Genomic DNA, 21,735 nt, shown 5'->3' on the forward strand with positions numbered 1-21,735 from the left:
AATAACTGAGCCACCTCTCTCTCTCTCTCTCTCTCATCACAGCTACTGGACACCACCTGGCCAGAAAGAGCCAACTACTTCTAACTGCCATAATGTTGTGCAATGCAAGTTTAGTCAGTGTGCACACGACAAAAGTGGTGATAATAGACCACAAAAGCATATTACACGATCCTATTGAAGACGATAAACACAAGAATAATTGATCAAAGAGGAGAAAATGTCGGTATCATCACCACCATCATCATCATATAGACCTATCATCAACAATATCATGGTCGATCCATTAAATACTACCCAAAACTGCTATAATGTACTGCTGCTACTCAAACTTTACAATCGTTGAAATATGCACAAAGATGGCAAGAACTAATAGCTCGTGCTTCCAATGGACCATTTCACGCTCATTCATAAAGAAGTTTTCAAACACCCACATCATAGAAGCAGTGTATCAATGCCTTGAGTAAATCCACTATAACTACAAGTGAACATATATTGCACGTCAGAGAGGAATGCTGGACATCCTTGGTCATGAGTTCGTCTCAGCGTGTTGATCGGATGGTTTGTTTGAGTTATTCTGCTCCACTTTGATGCGTGGCTCATCTATTGCCATCATATTAGTTGCCTGAAAATGAAAAGTAGTTAATTATTGCCATAAGGAGGGTGTTGACTCAAAGGACTCTTCCAAATTAAAGACATTACACTGAAGCATGCATGCAACGTAACAATGAATTGTGAGAAAAAATTTGGTAATTACAGCGCAAAAAGATGATAGAGCTGGACATACCGAGTCTGTGCGTCCAGGTTCGATGTGTTCTCTCTTCACTTGACTTGGCAACGGCTTACTGTATGACAGAGAAAGACAGTTGTTAGCAGCCTCGAGACAGAGGAGGAGGAGGAGGAGGAGGAGATGATGATGAACAACAAGAAACTGAATACCAGTCGTCATCAGACTCCATGTCAGAATCAGGATCCCATCTTTTATCTCCGTCATCTTGATCTTCATCCACCTGAATACAAAACACTTCCAGCCATTAACTTACATGCAAACTCTACATATGCAGCAGCGATGCCACCGTACACCAGGGTGGTCATGAACTCAAAATTTGAAAAATTTCAACTACACGTCATATTCTTGTTAGGGTACAAACAGCCCAATTACTTCCCCCATCCACCTCCCAACGAAAAATAATAATAATAACAAAACAAGGGCACAACAGTTAACAAAATAAAAACCCAGTACAATGAAGGAAAAGAAAAAAAATAAGAAAGACTTCATAGCAATGTAATGATAATAGGAGATGCAAAGACAAACATCTGGAAGCTCTGTATCAGGTGGTCGCTCTTGAAACTGGACACTTGGGGCATGTTGCAACGTTGATAGATAATCAAGAAGTTTTGCCCTAATCTCTTCCAGTAAGTGACGAGAGTTTTTGTTTTCCATGTTACTTGGAGCTACATGAAGATTATATTCTGGGCCAAAGTACTCATAATATTCATGCTGCGGCATCTTATCATCAAGTTCCATCCCAAGTGCAACACCTGTCTGCTCAACAGATAATATGATATATATATATATATATATATATATATATATATATATAAGTGGAGAGGAGGTTAACAAAATACAAGCAAATAGTCTTATACAGCAAGCATATGACTTATTAATGTGGTTGGAGACATCAATATAAAATTTCTGCCTCTCATTCATTCAAATGTCAAGAATCTACATATTGAACTTCCACCCAAAGAGACCTGGAATGCAACAGCAGCAAGACCAACTTACGGAACAGAACTGCCTATTCAAGAATGCAGCTTAAGGACAATCAAACCCCAAAAGCATGATTAATGCAACACTCAGAAAATAAAAAATTTGTACAAATTCAAATTTCCATTATATTTTCCAATACGCTCCTCAGTGTTAGGATACTTGTAAATCATACTGCACGTATTTCGTAACATTAGAATTAGACTAGTGTTTCCAAAATTATATGCCATCCTGCAGCATTTTACGAAGTATCAGTTAAATGTGTTTATCATGCAGCAACCAAAACTAGACATCCAAAATTAAGCTCTCTTCTATCAATCAGGTATAAAGGTTCATCTAAAGGACATTTAATAATTGCATCAAAACATAGATTACCTCATAACACCAGCAACGAGCAACATTTCGTATTGTATACCCACCTCCACCCAGCAATAGGAGCGGAACATTGAAAGATCTCATAAATCTGACACAGTCCGCATGGCCCTTAATTGATAGATTGAAACACCCTAATCTGTCACCAGATAGAGAGTCAGCACCACATTGTAGAACCACAGCACCAGGCCGAAAAACTTCCATCACTTTCCCTATTATTGGCCTAAACAAGGACTGGTAGCTCTCATCATCAATGCCATCGTCAAGGGGTACATTGAGAGAATAATATTTCCCTTTGCCATATCCAATATCACGAATGTCACCCGTACCAGGGAAATAGTCTCCAAATTTGTGAAATGAAACCGTCATGACCCTATCAGTTGTGTAAAAAGCCTCCTCCACACCGTCGCCATGGTGGATATCAATGTCCACATATAAAACACGCTGCATTGATATGAGAATGTAGAATTATATTCCAGACTACTTGGCAGAAATCAGTAAATAATATTTTGCATGCTAGTAGAAAAATAAATCATTGTTTGCATTACAAATACGCAAAGTCCTTTTCAACTAGCTAAAACCTTAGAATCCAAGCTGCCAACTAAAGACAGCAAAACTAATGGTGATCGTGAAATTAAAATGATTGGTTTCAGCAGCCAATGGAAGTCACACAAGCTTACATATAAGCAGCATTTTATACCTTGTTCAATGAAACCACTTGTCAGTAATCAATTAATTCAAGAACCACTTCATCTCAAACATAGCTGAAACAGAAATTTTGTAACTGAAATGACTGATTATGCAAAAGAAACCTCACGATTGATTAGGTCCTAGATCTGATTTCACACTACGACTCCATATCCAAAAGCAACTATAAGAATTAAGAATTTTGGTTTTTTTTAAACATTTGGAAGACATCCTGGAAGAGAGAAGAAAGAAAGAAAGAAAAATATTGCGGTACAACTACTCAAATATCATTGTGAAGGCATCCTAGGGAATTGATTAACTTGCTAAAAAAAACTGATCGCTCCACACCATGTAAACACACTAGTGGACGGTACCTCAAGCATTCAGTCTCCTAATTATTATTATCATTATTATTACTATCGCTATTGTCATTAGTATTATTACAGTGATAATGATGATACTAGCAATGCTATCATTTTTGTTAATGAATCATAGTTAATCAAATGCAACATTGATGATAAATTCCCAGAAAAGGCTCATGATTTGTTGATTTTTTTCTTTTCCAAAAGTGGTACTGAAGGCCAAAGTAGATGGAGAGCAATTTAAAATTCTTGCAAAGCAATGGAAAAACACTGTACCATCATTAGTTGCATATTAAGTGTGTGTAGCACACAATATTATATCAATTTACTCAGGCTTGATGACTAGGTTATAACATTCAACCCCGGGAAAAAAAAGTTGCTCACTCATCTCAAAATAGAAAAACAAAAGGAATAGAAAGTACAACAGGAAAGCTCCAACGGGAAAAGAGCTCTGCAACTCTTCTAAAGTTATAATAACAATTGTGCAATAACAACAATGACATGGATCAACAACAAACAAAACTTAGATAAAAACATTTTTATACGTGCTACAGAAAAGCTACACATCTCAAAACATAACATAGAAAGCAACCTTCTTCCAGTTCTGTAGATAGAAACAGAAACAATGATAATAGTAACATGAGTTTTTGCCCCGATTATTTATGATTTCACATCCAGACATTCGACAATTAATGCCAATGAGTAGCAGCTCAGACGAAATTTATCAAGTTTGTGAATTCAAGCCCCCACAAGGTGCCAAAGTAACTCAACAGTGAAAAAAATAAAGACTAGGTCCCATTCGCATGCACCAAAATAAACAATACTCCGTTAAATAGGAAAGTAGACCAACCTCATGTACTTTGAGAAGCTCCAGAATTGCCAAGACGATATCGTTCACATAACAAAATCCAGAAGCCTCGCACTTCTTGGCATGATGCAGCCCACCAGACCAGTTTATGGCAATATCAGAACCTCCTTGGTTCAGTTTGACAGCACCAGCAACTGAACCCCCAGCATAAGTTTGACAGAACGAGTAAAGACCATCAAAGACAGGACAGTCTTCACCAACATTAAACCTCTTCAGCTGCCTCAGTTGATCTTGCTGAGTTTCTGGGGTGATAGCCCTAAGAAAGCTAACATAATCATCAGCATGGAACTTGCAAAGATCCCTATCTTTGGCAGGAGTGGGTTTCAGGACCTGCATATGCTGAAGCAAACCGTAGTGGGCTAAGAGAGCATGTGTCATTCGAATCCTATGCGGCTTCATTGGGTGACCTTGTCCATAGTAATAATTTCCAACTTCTGGATCATAAAAATATGAAACTTTTCTCTTCACCCCGTCTCGCCCAGAAGGAAGGGAATTGCCTCCGCTTTCCATGATCTGAGAAGAGGTGAGAGATGAAGTCTAATCAAACGATGTGTATATAATAGAGAGAGTCCAAAGAAATAAACCAGAAAAAAACACGGATTCCAACTCTCCACTTAAGAAAACTAGCCGCAATCGGTTCCACTCAGAACCCTTCTTTTGGAATTGAGATGAATAGATGACAGAAAATAGATAAATTAAACAGATTTTAAAAGTAACGAGTAGGTCAGGCATTGAAGGTACGAAGCCAAGACCTAGGGTACATATTCCCCGACTCGCCTGATTATGAGAAACAGAACAAAGGTCTACAATAAATCCTCATATGATATAAAGGTTGGCAATTACTCCGTGAAAGCGCATTCATGATTCATCACCTAATTAAGACTGAGCCCTACAACCTAATCACTCGGATAGAAGACGAAGAAGAACACAAGTCGGTCTCAAGGCACAAATAAAGCAGAAAACATGAGAAGTTGTATGCTCAGTGTAAGACTAATTCACACAGAGAAGGAAAGTAGCACAATAATCTATAATCTAAAGAGGAAATAAAAACGAAAAAAAACCCAAAGTGCGATAAATTAAATAAAAGGCGGAAGTGTTTATCGAACGCTTGAACGAAAAAGCAATTCTCGAGAAGACGTGCAAAAAAATAAAATCAAGAACATTAGAGATTCAAAAACAAAAACAGCTTAAATGTAGTGGAGAATAAAACTCGTATACATACGAGCGCACGCAGAGAGAGACCCTTTGCGCTGCCGACAAGGAAAGCGAAGACTCGAGAGATGCGTTCGACTTCGACCGCCGAGCCTCTCCTCCTCACTACTTTTCTATTGCTGCTCAGACAGAACGGTGCGAGACACCGGAAGTACTTGTTTAATAAGAATACTTTTTTAACAAGACTTTATATTATTTGGACTCTTTTCTGATTTCTCTGTTCTTTTTTAATTATATCCTATATAATAAATAAAATATCAATTATTATTTTTAAGTTAAATCATTATGATTTTATCACATCGCCTTTACCCTTCCCTAAAGCTTTTTTCAGAAATATACTTGGGGTTAATTTGGTTTTACAAAATCAAATTATCTTATTTGATTATTATAATTTTTTTAAATTTTTATAAAAATTATAATAAATAATTTAATTTTTTTAAATTTCAAAACTAAATAATATTAAAAAAAAATATTATAATAATATTTTATTTAACTTTTAACAAAACATCTCATTTCATCTCATCTAAATTATGTAACCAAACGAGGTCTTATATTTTACCAAATTTTGAAACCCCAATTTGTTTTGTCACTAATAGTTCAAGCAGTTGAAATGTCTAAACTCTGGCTTTGCTCATTTTGTTTGTTATTCAAATATGTCTTAAAAAACGAAATAATTAAAATATTTCATATTTTGCATTATTCATATAATGTAAAATTGAGAGAATCTTTTTATGCGAAGTGTGAATACAGAAGCAAAGTGAAAAAAAAAAAAAAAAGTAATAATTTACACAAGTCTCGCGCAGTTATTTTATAAAAAATAAACTCCACCATAAAAAATGCACTACATTTTCTAGTTAGACCCACTTTTTTTATAAACTTATCTACTTAAAACTTATGTCTAACATTACTAAAAATAAATATCCAAGAAAAAAACCAAAAAGTTTTACAAATCAAAGCTTTATGGAAAAACATTATTGGACCTGAAAGTGTCAAACAAAAATTTAGAGAGAGAGAGAGAGATGTCTCGACTCTCAAGTCTTCTCCGCCGTTGATCTAGCCAAAAAATTGAGAAGACCAATTACAATAACAAAAAAAGCCACACTGATTCCTTTTCTGATAATTACATAATATCACTAATATTGGATCAACATCAAATAGCTCTAGCCAAGAGTCTGATTGGCATATCACCCAGTTCTCAAAATGAAAAATCTGGGTTTGAAACCCTTCAAACCCTCCATCCCTTTGTATAAAAAAAAAAATCAAATAGCTCTGAACTGATAATAATAAATAGTATAATAGAACTTGATGAATTAGGTTATCACTTTGGACTGTTTGAATGCCAGAAGTCCAAAGGCAATGAATTAGGTTATCATAGGTTCCCTCCATGCCAATCTGAATGTTTTTTTTTTTTTTTTTTTTTTTCTGGGAAGTAAATCTGACAAATGCCAAAAATGTGTTTGCCTCCTATTACCCAGCTCAAAAGGGGGCAGTTTCACACAATAATCTCATCATTATAGTATCTAAAGCTAACTATATATCGAAAATTTGGTAAAGCTTTGATTATGTGACATATTCTAGAGTCTAGACCAAAAATGACTGCACTAACAAAAAAATTGGACTCGACTGCAGCACTCGGGGTTGTCTGTTGTAATTTGAGCTGGCAAAGGTTTGTCTGTTCCTTCATCACGTCAAGATGCTGCAAAAAGATCAAGCACAGCTGTCTATGATTACATTATTTTGTTACTGAGACCTTATTCACAGCATCTCATACTCTGTAAGGAATGAATCTCTAGTGCTCATCATAATCATCATCTTGTCTTTTGCTTCAGGTCACAAGATGCCATTAAGGAAAGAAGACCATGGGATGTCAGGTTTTGGTGATCAGAATAAATAGAAGATACCCTGATCGATGATGGCTACAAAATGGGCAAGCACTTCCTCGTAAACATAAGCATACTGCTTCATGGGGTTATGATTATGATATAAAGAGAACTATAGGATTTGGGCGCTTAAAGCTAGTTATTGGAGATATAGAAATGCATTTTACAGAGAACTAAAAGTCATACCTTCGATGTTCAATATATATTCCCTAGAAGACAGCAAGACAGAAAGAAAGTGTGATCTAGGAAGCTCATGCTGTAGGCTGGCCGGGACATTGTAGATAAAACACGTCCCATGGGAATAACTCCAGGAAAGCCTTCATGCGATTCATCCTCACTGGTAATTTCGTTACCAGCCTGAGCCCCAAGAATCCCAACACATGAACATAAAGAATTCTCATCTACTTTCAACTGATCATAAGCAAGGTCTTCGATGCTGGCAGCTTCATATTGTGGTATAAGATCTTTGATGCATGATATGTCCTGAGCAAACATCATCATAAAAGGCAAATTCTAATTTCCATTGCGAAAAAGAATAATTATTTTTTACTTTCAACGGCAAAGTATCTACTTAATATCTATAGTTTATTTCTTGATCGAGGATAGGTCATTGAATGTCAAATATTTCCACTTCACCTTCCTTGGAACAAAAGCCGCCTGCAAGTGGCCCAACAATCCAAGCCAATAGGCATTTGACTTAATTTCAGCTTCATATCTTAGAAGGATCAGTTTTGCCTGTAGATACAAAAGGAATTTAAGCAAAAATAGTATACTTTGCTATTCCCAGGACATTCTCCAGGACATATGATGTTGCTCAGAAGACTAACACAAGAGAATGGTGAATTGGGTTTGCTTTAAAAAATTAACAATTATAAATCAAATACACAATATAAAATGTCAACAGAATACCAAGCAACAATAAATATAAAGAGCAAGGATGAGAGAAATGTAAACTCAATATTTTAACGAGATTCAGACTGCACTTGAATGTTGAACTGAGTTGAGTTGAGTTGAGATGAAAGTTAAAAATTGAATAAAATATTGTTAAAATATTATTTTTTAATATTATTATTAGTTTGAGATTTGAAAAAGTTGAATTATTTATTATATTTTGTGTTGGAATTTGAAAAAGTTATAATGATGAGTTGAGATGTATTTGGGATCCAAACGTACCCTCAGTCTCACTGCCTACGTCATCGTCTTAAGCTACCCATAGAGGATTCACAAATTTACTATTCAACCTTCTTCAAGTAGAGATAGCAACCTATTACACCTTTGAACAGTACTGCTTCAAAGAATTCATATAAAGCACCTTCTACACTTACAATCACCTTATGAGTGGTGATTCAGTTATTTTCTGTATAGAACTCCTACTACACTCACAAGGATTACACACATCCTTTTACTATTTATACAAAAGCTGATAGTGGATAGGTTATTAGAGTACACTCCTCACTGAATGAAATGAAAGCAATACAGCAAAAATTATATCTCTCTCAAAATGAACAAGTGTTAAGGCATATGAGTCTTCATTTTCAAATTTAAAAAGATTCAAATGTCAAAAAGGAAAATCATTCATTTTTCAAAAATTTCAAACATAAGTTTCTTCTTTCGTAATTATCAAAGACAATATCATTCATTTTTCAAAATTTTCAAACAAAAATTTTACCTTTTGCATGTGTCAAAAAGAGCATAAATCACTTTACAAAATTTTCAAAACCAAAAGCTTCTACTTTTTGCATATGTCAAAAAGAGTATTAATCATTTTTCAAACTCTCAAACGTATTATACACATGTGAAAAATGACAATCAATCATTTTTCAAATTTTCAAATTTCAAACTTTTAAACATATCATACACATGTGAAAAATAAAAATTAATGTTTCATGATAAAAGATTCTTGGAGCCTTAAACCTTTTTCGAATTTTGAAAGAGATGTACAAAAATATTCTAAGTGCTTCATTTGTAAGCTTGTTCCCTTGCTTGCTCATGCTTGATTTGTTGATGTCCTTGACTCCATTTTGTGAACAACTTGAAACTCCTTTATACTTGAATTCCTTTGTTATCATCAAAATCCATAAATAAATATAGAGTTATATGATGCTTGAAACCTTGGGTTCGACACATGATCACAGCAGTTTTGGGTTTTGGGGGGTTGGACTAATGTAGGAAGTTAGGAACCACCAAGCCAACCTTGGGAAGGGGAATATATTTTAAAACTTGAAAAGGTTCATTATAGCTGGAAATAATCACGTTTCTTCAATTGGAGTTTGTTACCTAAATAAAGCAATCAAATTAAGTAATATGAAGATTTCCAATAGCAACTAACCCTATCCAACTTCCTTTGGGTAACCTTGTTGTTGTGCGAACACTTGCATGCATCAACAACTTTATGTACATGGATATTTAGTGCAGCCAAACTAATAAATCGGCCGAAATGACAAGAAACCATTTTGTGCAACTCTATTGAAATTGAACTCACACCTTGCCTGGAGTTGATGTTACTGATATTACATACCACCCCAATTTTAGTCTATCAAACAGATTCAACTCAAATGACACATCATATGTCAGTCCAAAGGAATCCCAGACATTTGTAAAAAACCTGTATAAAGCACATGGCTTCAAACTTCCAGTAATTATAACTAGAAAAATCCTGACAATCAGTAAAGGGCTGAAATATCTTCAATCATCACAGAAATCTAAATTGAATGTTATTATGGTAAATAGACAGAAATTTTAATGGCACTGTATGCTTCTGCAGGAAGAACTACCTTGAATTGATGATCTCAGCCAGCAGCCCCATAGTGATGCCAAAGAAAAGCAATTGACCACGAAGTTTTCTTTGCAGATTGTTCTGGACATCCTTCTCCTCCATGTGCATTTCTTCCAATTTTGATTGTGCCACTAAATAAAGCATTATTTGACCAAATCAAGTGAGCCCCATGTCAAATTCATGCTCATCAAAATCAGGTATTATCTTATCCTGCCCTATCTTTACATGTAAGCTTTTTAGGTCTGGATAAACCATACAGTCCATACCTATTTTGTGGTACATTATTTGGTAAAATAGGATAATGCAATCCATTTTTCAGCTTTCGTCGATACAACTTTGGGTGAAGCAGAAGTTCAGAACTTAAGATACATCTATATCTTGTTTCTCAAGAACATCTTGCCAGGCCTTACTTGCTGCATGTGGCTCATCTGAACCAAAATTGCTTGTGGAAAATGACAGTGCTTCACCGAAAAATAAAAGGAGTAAAAGAAGTTAGACAAAGTCTAGAGAGCACCACCACCAAGGGTGGTGGCTCAATGATCCTTGGGTTACTCCCAAGTGGTTTGGCACGTACTAGGTCTTGGGTTCGAATCCAACTATGGACTCACCTTAGATGATTAGTATTAGCTGCCTAACAATTTATTGAATTCTCTAGTGGAGCTGTGGTCTAAGCTATGGCTCAATCCCAACTTTAGGGAGCGACTGCAGCTTCCCTCATTCTAGGCCCCTCCTATCCAGTTCTCAGCAGGTAGGGTGCTACTATAGTTACGTCCAGGTAAGGAAGTCACCTCTAGTTAACCCCTCCTGCCCTTTTATGAGGAGAAAAAAAAAAAAAAAACGTCTTGAGAGCATCAGGAAAGAAAATTGAATTTTCTTAGTCAATCATCTTATATACAAGCCTTTCTTGTTTACTAGTAAGTTACACGCAACCCAATAAGTTATAAACACAACCTCATCCAAAGCTCTGTTCTTACAAGCCTTTTAAGACAACAACAAATAAAAGAATCAATATATTATTAAACATGAAAAAGCTTTTGTTCGGAAGAAGTTTAATGACCCATGAAACCCCTTGAAATTATTATAAACCACAAGATATTTTCTCTGCCAGGCAATGTGGATCTCTAGATAACATGTAATACCTTGGACTAGGTATAGAAGGGTGCCGAATGAGGCTTGAGCCATGTCCACCTTAGTAATGACCTGACGAGGACGTTATAGATCTAAGGGAAGAGATTTTAATAACTTGGCTAAATAACAAAAAGGTGGTGAATGAGATTCCACATATGCCGGGCGAGAAAGTTCAAGTAAATTATAATGATTTCGAGGGGTTCTAATTGTAACATTGATCGGTCCTTTCGGAATACAAGCGTAGATATAACTTGGCCTTTCCTTGGGTCGTTACATGAAGCCTGTTCACAATCTAGACTATGCACTCAAATGCAGACACACCCCACCCCCAATGCAAGATAACTAAAAGAATGATCCTTGTAATTCATGCAAATATCTCAACAGAACCGGAAAAGAACCCAGCAAAAAAAAAAAAACATGCTTCAAGCTTCAGATTGCTCATAATTAATGGTAAAGATGGGGGATTAATCACGACAACAAGAACAAGAAACTGGCCCAAGACTGACCAAAAGGAACGCCATACCATCAGATTACAGGTTATACAGTTTTTTTTCCAGACGACAAAATGAGACTACTACAATTTTACGAGCCGAACCAGAAACTTAGATGGTAATTATTTGAGAAATGATAGTTACAGTCGTGAGTATGCAAATACTGTGCAATCACTTTGAAAAAAGTGAATAAATATGAGAACCACATGAAAAAAGATTAATTTTCTAATAGTAGATCTCACTATTTTTCAAAAAGACTGCATGGTGCTTGCACACTCCATGACTATATATAGCATTACTCATGACCGAAGCAACTTGGTGCAATCCTGGTCGGGGTCAAAGGTCACTTTCACTTAGGCTGGTTTGGTTACACAAAACCAAACTATTTCATCTCATCTCATATAATCATTACAACTTTCCTAAACTCTGACACAAAATATAATAAACAATTCAACTTTTTCAAATCTCAAAATAAAAATTATATTAAAAAATTATATTATAATAATATTTTATTCAACTTTCAACAAAACATCTTATCTCATCTGAACTGCGTAACCAAACGAGGCTATATTCTTTCACAGTATAGAAGTATGATGTTTCCAAGTGTTATGCTTCTTTCTGTGAAACCTAAATCTTCCATTACCAAGTTCATAGGGGAACCTTTCGTCCGGAAGAGAAAGGAAAAAAGCAATTGAAAACGAAATATTATTTTAAGCAGTAATATATGTGGAAAGCACAACAGAAGCAATAATCGCCAATTAAATACGTCTATGATGGCTAGCTACAAAATTTTGTATAATGGGGATTTAAAAATGTTGAAAAGTAACATGAGAGTGAAGCAGATGAACCCTGATGCATTCAAATTAGACAAACCGGAAAAGGATTTCAAGAACAAAAAATATAATATTGCCTTGTCCGGGTGGGAGGAAATACGGAAAGATGAGGGCTCTGGAGGAGTCCGGAAAAGAAGAAGAACGGCGAGGCAGAGAGAGGACTGAATTATTACCCCGTCTTTTGCTCTCTTTTGAAGGCCACCACGGATGTATTTGGGGTACGCTGCTTCCCAACACAAAGCTTAACGCTGCCACTGCCAGACTGAACGAGGCTGCAAGCTTTGAAACTTTATTTTCGGGATTTTGGGTATACGGCTTCCATATGCTTTTTACGTGAAAATATAGCCGTAGCGCACAAAAACGAGCGGTTGGTTGATTTGGGCGTACTTGGGGCAAGGAAAGCCGTCTTGATAGAGTAGAAAATATTAATAAGCTTGTAATTAGTCTACAATTTTATTCAAAATAAAGCATAGTTATGTAAAATTGCAAGATTTTTTTTTAAATGTCACAATTACATTGATTAATTGATTTAAATTGAAGAATACAATAATTATAAAATAATTGTAGTTTTATTATTACTCAATAGAGTAATATGCACCAGAAATTTTTATTGAAAATACTATCTCGCAAAATTTATAAATAAATAGTTGTGGTACCTCATATTATATATTTTTTTATATAAAAAAGATTTAATATATCGTCTTTTTGTAATATTTATTTGTAAATCTAGCATTTCTCAATTTGCATGATTAAGAAAATTAGCAATATAATGGAAATTTTGCAAAAATCAATTCGTTGAATCTGGCTATCTATGATATTGTTAATTTGGAAATGAATCTTCCAATATCAATAGGACAAAAAAAAAAAAAAAAAAACTAAAACGTATGCATTACAATTCAATCTTTTAAAATAATGTAAGAGTTTTTAAAACATATACAATACTTCAGATCCAATAAGGAATCTGAATACAGAGCGATTGCCCATTCAGCAATTGAAATTCAGTGGATAACCTCACTTCTTCATGAAATTGGCCTTGACATCTTCGGCTCCAACACTCTCCGTAACATAGGTGTTAATGACTAAAAATTGCACAAGTCAAAACGGGGTAAAGAGTAATTTCGGCATACTAAGATAGTCCAAAATTAGATGAGGTGGTTTGAGATCAACCTAGAATGGTAATACTATGCTCATACATACATCCGTAGTAATAAATGAAAAATAAATACAAAAAATATAAATAAAGATGAAAATACATAAATTTACATAGTTTAGCACATGACCTACGTCTACGGGTCGTTTGGAAGACAAATTTACTATGATATGGATATTTACAGCCATTCACGATCTCTCTTTACAATGGAGGTTGAAAACTAGTTCTCTTTCGGAGAAGATTATCTCCTAGAGTTCTCATTCTGAAGTTGAATATAGTACTCCATATTCTCGTGAAATCCACCCAGTCTCATCTCTTATATCCCTTTTATTCCAGCCCTTTGGAATGGTGATGAAATACCTTTTACGTTTTCTCTTGCATGTCTGACTTGTTTTTCTCTTCATTTATCATCTTTATCACTTTTTTCTTGACACCTGACTTCTTCTGATATTGTCTTATCTCCTATGCGTATCTGTCATTTATCTCTCTTTTTGCTCATCTTTCTCTTCTCATCGGACATTTATTTTTTATTGTATTCCCTCGTTATCACATAATAGTGACCTTTTAATAGACTAGGTCTATTAAAATAGTGGCCCTTTAATAGGAACTACGTATACGTACCTTACCGCAAACTCCATTTTTCCATACGGTAGTTTGTGATCTAAGTTGCTTCTCGTGCATTGAATGTGAAGTTCATTTCGCAAAGCAACTATCTGCTGGTTACTTCTCTTCGTGACAATCTCAATGTCTGTAAAACTACCGTTGAGATTGCGGGGGACCTATTGATCAGACAATTGAAGATAGATTATAAGATAAGAATAATAATACTCAATGTAGAGCTACAGATGAGAAGAATATCTTCACAGCAAATTTATCTTCCTAATACTTAAAAGCGTGTATAAGATGAACAGTAGTGAATAGTGCCGTCCAACAAAATCATAGCAAAGCAAAACCACGGCAAAATCCCCACATCCCCACAAAATCACAGCAAATTCATCACAAAAATACCACAAAGTGATCACAAAACCACGGCAAAACCAAAACCACGGCAAAATAAGGCAAGACCGCGTCCCTCTCTCTGCATCCTCAAAGCAAAACCACGGCAAAATCCCCACAAAATCACAGCAAATTCATCACAAAAATACCACAAAATACAGCAAATTCACCACAAAATTACCACAAAATAAAAAAATCACTAGACAAATCACGGTGGTGGAGGGGAAACTGGCCGTGTGTGAGAGGGAGAGAGTGTGAGAGAGGTGAGGATGCATGGTGGCTCGGCTGGACGTGGGGATGGCTACGAGAGGTGGTCGGTGGCCAAAGGAGGTCCCGGTAGTGGTGCGGTAGCCAGAAGAGGTGGAGCTCCGCCGTGGGTGTGGAGAACCCGTGTAAGAGAGAGGTGGACTTCCTGGGGGCAAACGGCAGGGAGACGGAGGCCGAGCTCGCTGGAGGAGGATGGCCGATGGCAGGGGAGGCTACCGTGGAGGTGGTGGCATCGGAGGACGGCACACGGCGGCGCAGCAACATTAAGCCCATTCGGGTTGTGCACTACCGAGAGAGAGGAAGAGAGAGCGTGAGAGAGGGAGACCGATGTGGAGGGACTCGCCGGAGTGAGGTGGTGCCGGTGGAAGGGGCGGTGAGACTCACCGGTGCACGGCGGCTCCGGGCTGGGCAGTGGAGGAATTGGGCATGGGGAGAGCTTACGGCGTACGCTGAAGGAGAGGGAGGACAGAGAGAGAGATCGGGGGGGAGAAAAGTGAGGGAGGAAGAGAGAGGGGCAGAGGTTTTATCGTAAAATACAGGGGTTTTACCGTAAAATACAACGTTTGGGATCTAAAATTTGTTTAAATTGTGCAGATTTTATACACTTTAAAATTATATAAATAATTTCTATTAAAATTTAGAGATATAATTATAAAATTGTAATATTTATTACTATAATAAATAATCTCTCTTGTTAAAATTTATATATAAATAATTTTTCTTATTAAAACACTGATTTAAACTAATTTAAAATTAAAATAATTAAAATATAAATAACAAATCATATATAAACTATCAAATTTAATTTATAAAATACTAATATTTCATCATTAAATAAATAATCAAATTTTATTAAATATTTTTAAGAAATTAATCTCAACCCCTCCTTTTAAGTCCTTAGATAAATATTTTAAGTCATTATTAAATATTTTTCAGATATTAAATAGCATATGATACATAAACTATCAAATTTAGTTTATAATCCGAAAATATGTCCTGAATGTATATTTCACTTTTTTTATTTTTCTTTTTTTTTCATATATATTTTTAATCATCATAAACAATTTTTAAAAAAATAAAAAATTTACAACATCATTAAAAAATACTTCTTTAATCACTAGGTAAAAAAAAAAAAAAAAATTTGGGCAAACGTCACTTGGACGTTACCCACTGCTAGTATAAGAATAAAGTTGAAAGTGATCAAGAAAATGAAATTATATCTGAAATTTAGGACCAGGACTAGTTATGGAGTATAGAGTCCTGGTCATCTCTTTGTAAAAATTATTTCACATTATAAATACAATTGCAACTGTCCAAAAACAAACGTACGGAAAGCCATCCTTTCGTTCCAAGAAGTCTCTTTGCTTATAGAGTCAGACCCCACCGAGGAGTCATGTTCCTTGTACTTTTTTACGTGTTGTGACTTGTGATTATAATTTATTCCCCCATTCTTTTTTCCAAGGCCACTCTAATATCTCCGTCTCACCAGAATCATGTCATATCTCACTCTTACGCACGTACGGAACCGACCCTGTCGTTTCTGATGGTTTTTCAGCAAAGATGCCACGTGTAGCGAAGTGGCAACATTGACGTAGAAAAGATCCCATTCCCTCCGCTACCTTGAATTATTTTCCAATACTATATTATACTAAAATACACAAATCACTGACCTTTTTTTTTCCCCAAAGATAATCCCCAACAATGCAACGGCTGTTCTGTCGCCACGTCTACAATTATGATAAAGTCGTCCCCTAACAAGTCAAAAGAAAGGATTGGGAGAGGAAACTCCTGAAGTGCCCGCCCAGAGGGAAATTAAAAACGTATTTCTTTTCCTCCGTGAGCAGGCCGAAGCTTCCCTCACGCGCTCCCGTCACCGCTGGATATTAAAAAATAATTGGCAAGTCGGCCGAAAATCACGACATAGGGCGGCGAGTCGAGCTAATTAAAACCGCGTCCTCATGAGTCGCTGACAAACATATCCATCCCATAACTCGTTAAGACATCCACGTACGTTACACATGACATCTTTGCATGCTCTCTTCTTTGTTATTCAATTGTTCCTTGGACTTTCCCTGTTTTCGTTTTGTCCCAACTTCCCATTATCTCTCTATATATAGCAAGGCCAACTTCCATTCATTCAACTAAATTTTCACAAGTTCAGGTGCACGTACGAAGTACAGAAAGTCGAGAGTTATCTAGTTTGTTCTAGCAACAGCATTTGAAGGTTCATCATGGAAACTAAACACGATGCAGCTTCTCCTTCTCCTTCTCCTTCGATGGATGAGAAGTCTTCGAAATCAGTTTTGGGAAGATTACGTCGCAAACTATCTTCAAGAAAGACGGATAAACGTTCTATTTCATCAACTGATTCCGAGACGAGCAAATACTGCAGCGAGCTTCAAAGGGTGTTCGAGTACTTTGACGAGGATGGGGATGGTAAAATATCTCCTGCCGAATTGCAAACCTGCGTGAGCACCGTGGGGGGGAATATGTCCATGGATGAGGCAGAAGTAGTAGTAACTTCGTCTGATTTGAACGGGGATGGGCAGCTGGACTTCGAGGAATTCCAGAAGCTATTGGAGGCAAGCGGAGAAGAGGAGAAGAACGACGCGCTTAAAGGGGCTTTCGCCATGTATGAGATGGAAGGGTCCGGGTGCATCACTCCCACGAGCTTGAAGAGGATGCTAAGCCGACTTGGTGACTCCAAGTCCGTTGACGATTGCAAAACCATGATCCGAACGTTTGATCTCAATGGCGACGGCGTTCTCAACTTTGAAGAGTTCAGAATTATGATGCGCTAAATCCAACCCCGTCGATCTTGATCAGCAAGAATATTTTATTTTTCCTGTGACTGTTTTCATTTCATTCATTCTTTTGCACACATTTGTCGATGCCGCCGGACTTCCTCGGGCTTGTAAAATAATCTGCTCACGTTGGTTAATTTGAATTCGTTAATGGAACGTGTGATCATCACTGCTTCTTTATATATAATCTCTCTTTTTCCTCTGATCTTCAAAAATATTGAACAAAACTTTTCAACCATGAAGGCTGAGAAGTATATATATTTCTCACTCATTTATATAAACCTTACCGTCTATATATCTAGCCTTGGGTCCCCAAGTATATATATCTTCATACTTAACGTCCGCTAAAAAGGAAAATTAAAATATAGTTGGATATAAAGAAACAGAAATCTCTGAAGTTTGGAGCCTTTATATTCCATAATAGTCTGAATCACTAGCATTACTCAGATGTCATATTCAATGAGCTTTATCACTTTAAAACCAAGTAACAGGGTAGGCACATCGCTAAGATCCTATTACCAACATGTCAGACGGACATGTTTACATGCACACGAGGAAAAGTAAAGAAACAGGAATCTCTCAAGTTTAGAGGCTTATATCCCGTTGAGGGTAACCACAACCTTGCGTGGAGTAGCGTTGTCGCGGTGCTCACATAGCCATATCCCCTGAAGCATAATAGCAGAAGGAACTATAACATACTCTGATATAGTTATATATAATATTGCAGGAAAAAATCGAATGGCTTATAGAGCTAATAATAGATGTTTTAGATAAGATCTAAAGTACTTATGCACGCGCTACATGATTTATGTGAGGATATGCGGGATTGAAACATAAGCTCACTCTACACCTCTTGGTTACTTGGGGGAGTGGGTGGTGGTGCCAGATAGTCCAAGGAGTCGAAGACTATTGGCATGACCTGCAGTATTTTGGTGATGTTTTATCCCTGCCCACATTTTTATGATCTTTCTAATATAGATTTTTCCAATAGACTGAAAAACAAGTCGCATCTTTACACTTTGATAAAGTTAAGCCCTACAAAACTTCACTTATTTGGAAAACAAAAGCCCTACAAAACTAGGTCCAGAAAAAGGCCAACTCTAACGTTACACCATCAGAGCCATTTACCTTCTGTGCGTATTTGAGGAAATATTTTCAGTTTAAAAAAAAAAAAAAAAAAAATCAGTTTTTTCATCTATATCTCAGACTGTGTTATCCTTATAGAAATTTACCAAGAGCAATAAGATTTTAACTGAGTTTAAAAGACTACGGCTTGTGCAAACCTTCTTTATCATTAGCCAAGCATGCATGAGAGGATTGGAACTGATTCCCCAATCATGTCTCTTTAATATTTTCAATTCACTTTTTCTTCTTTCCATTGGCTTTATCTAATAAAAATCAAACTCGTGTGTCCTAGAGCAACTAATTTTCCAGAAACATACTGTTAGATTCAAATCATCAAAAGCATCCATGTGAAAATTCTCCTGATCATTTATAACTTCCAAAGAAATTTTAGTGACTAACTTATAAAAAAAAAAAAAAATTTTAGTGACTACTGTCATATACCTGCCAGGTTCCCATGTTAAGCTGTCCATTTGTGATTGGAACCCTGCATAAGAATTAAGACAGATTGATTAGAAAGCAGACTATAAAACTTCAGAGTAAATGAACAGTTCTAAGTTCTAACTACAAATCTAAAATCATCGCACGTCAGGGTGCAGCCAAACATTGACGATTTGATATGTGCCGGCATGTCGTCCGGGCCTGCAGAAGTTACACAACTCAAAATCAACAGGGAGAAGTGAAAAAAATAAAGACAGTATTCATGGAATTAGAAATCGAAACCAAAATAACAAGAATGAAAGCCTACTAACCTTCAATGGTATGCCTCCAAGGTGCAGACCTTCCCTAAAAAAAGATACCCAAAACCACATAAGGTCTTATAGATGAAGTAGGATGCTTGCATGAAATACTAAACCACACAAACAGACCTCCGGGACTATCCTGTTGAGAAATGTCTCAGTATCATCTCGAACATCAGAGTCGTAATTCTCATTGATGGTAAGAGAAGCGCTTGTATGCTGTACTGAAAATTTTAAAATAAAAGATAATTCCAATAAACAAATCCACACTGAACAAGAAGGGACAATTATGAGATGGTTCTCGTACTACTTACAGAAGAGATGAGCAAGGCCACACTTAAATTCTGACAGATCTTGAGCAATTTCCTTCTTTATCTGATATTTCAAGAAAAATCGTCACCGGTATTGGAAGTAATATAAAAGATAAATCATTAAATCATCCAGTATGAGTAGGATGATGGGGGTGATGTTTTATGATTTTCCCTCTGGAGGGCTGCTTTCAATTTGAACTAGAAACTGTGGCAAGAGTGTTTGATGGTTGTAGAATTCAAAAAAAATATTTGATTTTTGAAAATCTGTGTCTCGGATAAATTTCACATCAAGTGATGATAGGCTGTTCGATTATCTTAAGGTTTCCAGGTCAAGGTAACAAATTCAGCGATACTAAACTCCAATACGTTCGACTAATGCCGAAATTCAGACCCTAGCAGCAGAAGAAATGAAATTCATAAACAGAAATTGGATGCAATGTGGTTATGCTTATTGGGTGTTTAATGCTTGCTTCCATATACCGAAACACAGACAGACCCTTCTCAAAAACGACAAAAAGAACCGGCGGAGTATCAAAGATTATTCACTGCTACATATACAAAATTGCTAAGATAAATTTGGGGGACGAATCTGGATGGTGAAATGATTATGGTACCTTAGGAGTGATAAGATGACAGCCCCTCTTCTGAGGAGGTAGGGTTATGGTCTTCTGAGCCCACTTAGGAGCAGCCCCAGCCGCCGCCGCCGCCTCCGCCATCAAACTGGGATCGTTTGCAGTGCTCGGTGTCGGACGTGTGTACAAAGACCTCACGCGAAGTGGAGCAAAGGTAGGCTTCGCAGGCGAGAACATGGAGGATGTTTGCATGGTTGCAAGCCCACCCAACTCCAACCAAGCCCAAGAATGTTCCAGGCGTGGGGTGCGGATCAGGATTACAAGGGGCAAAAGACATTCCACGCCTCCTACTATTTGCTTTTGTTGTGTGGTTTACTTCTTGCTGGCATTCCAACCTTGCATTTTTTTTAGGGGATTCAGATTTTTTATGATTTTATGATATAAATACTTATTAGAATTTAGAGATATATAAATGTAATATGCATATTTCAGCAGCTTGGGAGCCTGTGAATTTAGTGATACAACCTGTCCGTGTGCTGCCAGAAGATGTTCAAAATGTAAGACATCTATCATTCTCCACTGCAATAGAAAACACGAAAGAAAACATTATAAAAATCGTGTTAAGCCCTAAAAGGGTAAGTTGACAAAAAAATGGGAGTTGATGTTTTGGATTTAGAGAGAGAAGAGAAAAGATAGTAGTTTTTGTTTGGTGGAGAATTTAGAATACTAGTAATGCTAGATACAATTTTGCAAATTATACACACTTTTTTTTTAAAAGAAATGAGTCTATTATTAAAAAATATTTTTTTTCATGTGAATTTTAAATTTATTCACTTTTTTTTAAATGAAGTGTGCAAGGTTGTACAATCTAAGACTACAAATATAATTTCTTTTAGAATAGAGAGATGGGGATATGATTATATGGATTGAAAAATGAATAAACACATGAAATGAATTCCATGATATTTATAGTTGTTTGAGTGAATTGATTGGACAATATTAATATTGTCATCAGTAGATCCACTTTATATGTCTATCTCTAGACCTTAAAGTTTGATTAAAAACTAGTTAAAAAATAATTTGATTAAGAACTTAATGAATGGACCTTTACGCGGATTATATAAATTGATCCCATCATGCATCATATGCAAGTTATAAATTACACTATAAAATATTTATAGCTTAAATAACATAAGAAACCTTAATTTGTTTCTTAATAACGTTGCTCAAAGTAAGTGTTTGAGAAAAAGCTTTATTCAAAATACTTGTGATTAACTCCTCATTGCATTTAATATAATTGTTTGGCATAAAAGAATAACTTAGGAACTTATTTTGATCTTGTTAAAATAAACAAAATACTATGTTGATGTCGTGTTTCGGGGCCTGGGTAACTCTACGC

General features: G+C 36.2%; 3 protein-coding genes and 1 long non-coding RNA gene across 7 annotated transcripts; 1 reads left to right on the forward strand and 3 right to left on the reverse strand.

Annotated features, from left to right (window-relative positions):
* Positions 1-174: 174 nt before the first annotated feature.
* On the reverse strand, positions 175-5,430 carry LOC109007743 (histone deacetylase 19-like). Of its 2 annotated transcripts, XM_018987553.2 has the most exons (7): positions 5,277-5,430; positions 4,037-4,567; positions 2,141-2,581; positions 1,313-1,543; positions 937-1,007; positions 785-842; positions 175-622 (listed from the first exon to the last, which is right to left on the reverse strand). In XM_018987553.2, the coding sequence occupies exons 2-7, from the start codon at positions 4,562-4,564 to the stop codon at positions 527-529; spliced, it is 1,425 nt and encodes a 474-aa protein (XP_018843098.1). In that variant the 5' UTR covers positions 4,565-4,567; positions 5,277-5,430; the 3' UTR covers positions 175-526. The 2 variants fall into 2 exon arrangements, with proteins under 2 accessions (XP_018843098.1, XP_018843100.1); XM_018987555.2 differs by lacking the exon at positions 1,313-1,543 and having other exon boundaries at positions 5,277-5,421.
* Positions 5,431-6,694: 1,264 nt separating this feature from the next.
* On the reverse strand, positions 6,695-12,666 carry LOC109007702. Of its 3 annotated transcripts, none has more exons than XR_004802794.1 (4): positions 12,548-12,666; positions 9,921-10,053; positions 7,783-7,881; positions 6,695-7,629 (listed from the first exon to the last, which is right to left on the reverse strand). It is a non-coding gene; the product is annotated as an uncharacterized LOC109007702 (long non-coding RNA). The 3 variants fall into 3 exon arrangements; XR_004802793.1 differs by lacking the exon at positions 12,548-12,666 and having other exon boundaries at positions 6,695-7,182; positions 7,333-7,629; positions 9,921-11,448; XR_004802792.1 differs by lacking the exon at positions 12,548-12,666 and having other exon boundaries at positions 9,921-11,448.
* Positions 12,667-16,760: 4,094 nt separating this feature from the next.
* Positions 16,761-17,778, forward strand: LOC109007742 (putative calcium-binding protein CML19). Its single transcript, XM_018987552.2, has one exon. The coding sequence runs from the start codon at positions 17,019-17,021 to the stop codon at positions 17,586-17,588; it is 570 nt and encodes a 189-aa protein (XP_018843097.1). The 5' UTR covers positions 16,761-17,018; the 3' UTR covers positions 17,589-17,778.
* Positions 17,779-17,971: 193 nt separating this feature from the next.
* Positions 17,972-20,750, reverse strand: LOC109007741 (UPF0047 protein YjbQ-like). The gene is made up of 7 exons (XM_018987551.2): positions 20,379-20,750; positions 19,768-19,828; positions 19,583-19,677; positions 19,466-19,499; positions 19,301-19,355; positions 19,158-19,200; positions 17,972-18,256 (listed from the first exon to the last, which is right to left on the reverse strand). Exons 1-7 carry the CDS (start codon positions 20,586-20,588, stop codon positions 18,185-18,187), a joined length of 570 nt encoding a protein of 189 aa, XP_018843096.1. The 5' UTR covers positions 20,589-20,750; the 3' UTR covers positions 17,972-18,184.
* Positions 20,751-21,735: the final 985 nt, after the last annotated feature.

This window comes from Juglans regia, chromosome 11 (assembly GCF_001411555.2).
Source record: "Juglans regia cultivar Chandler chromosome 11, Walnut 2.0, whole genome shotgun sequence".
NCBI lineage: Eukaryota > Viridiplantae > Streptophyta > Magnoliopsida > Fagales > Juglandaceae > Juglans > Juglans regia.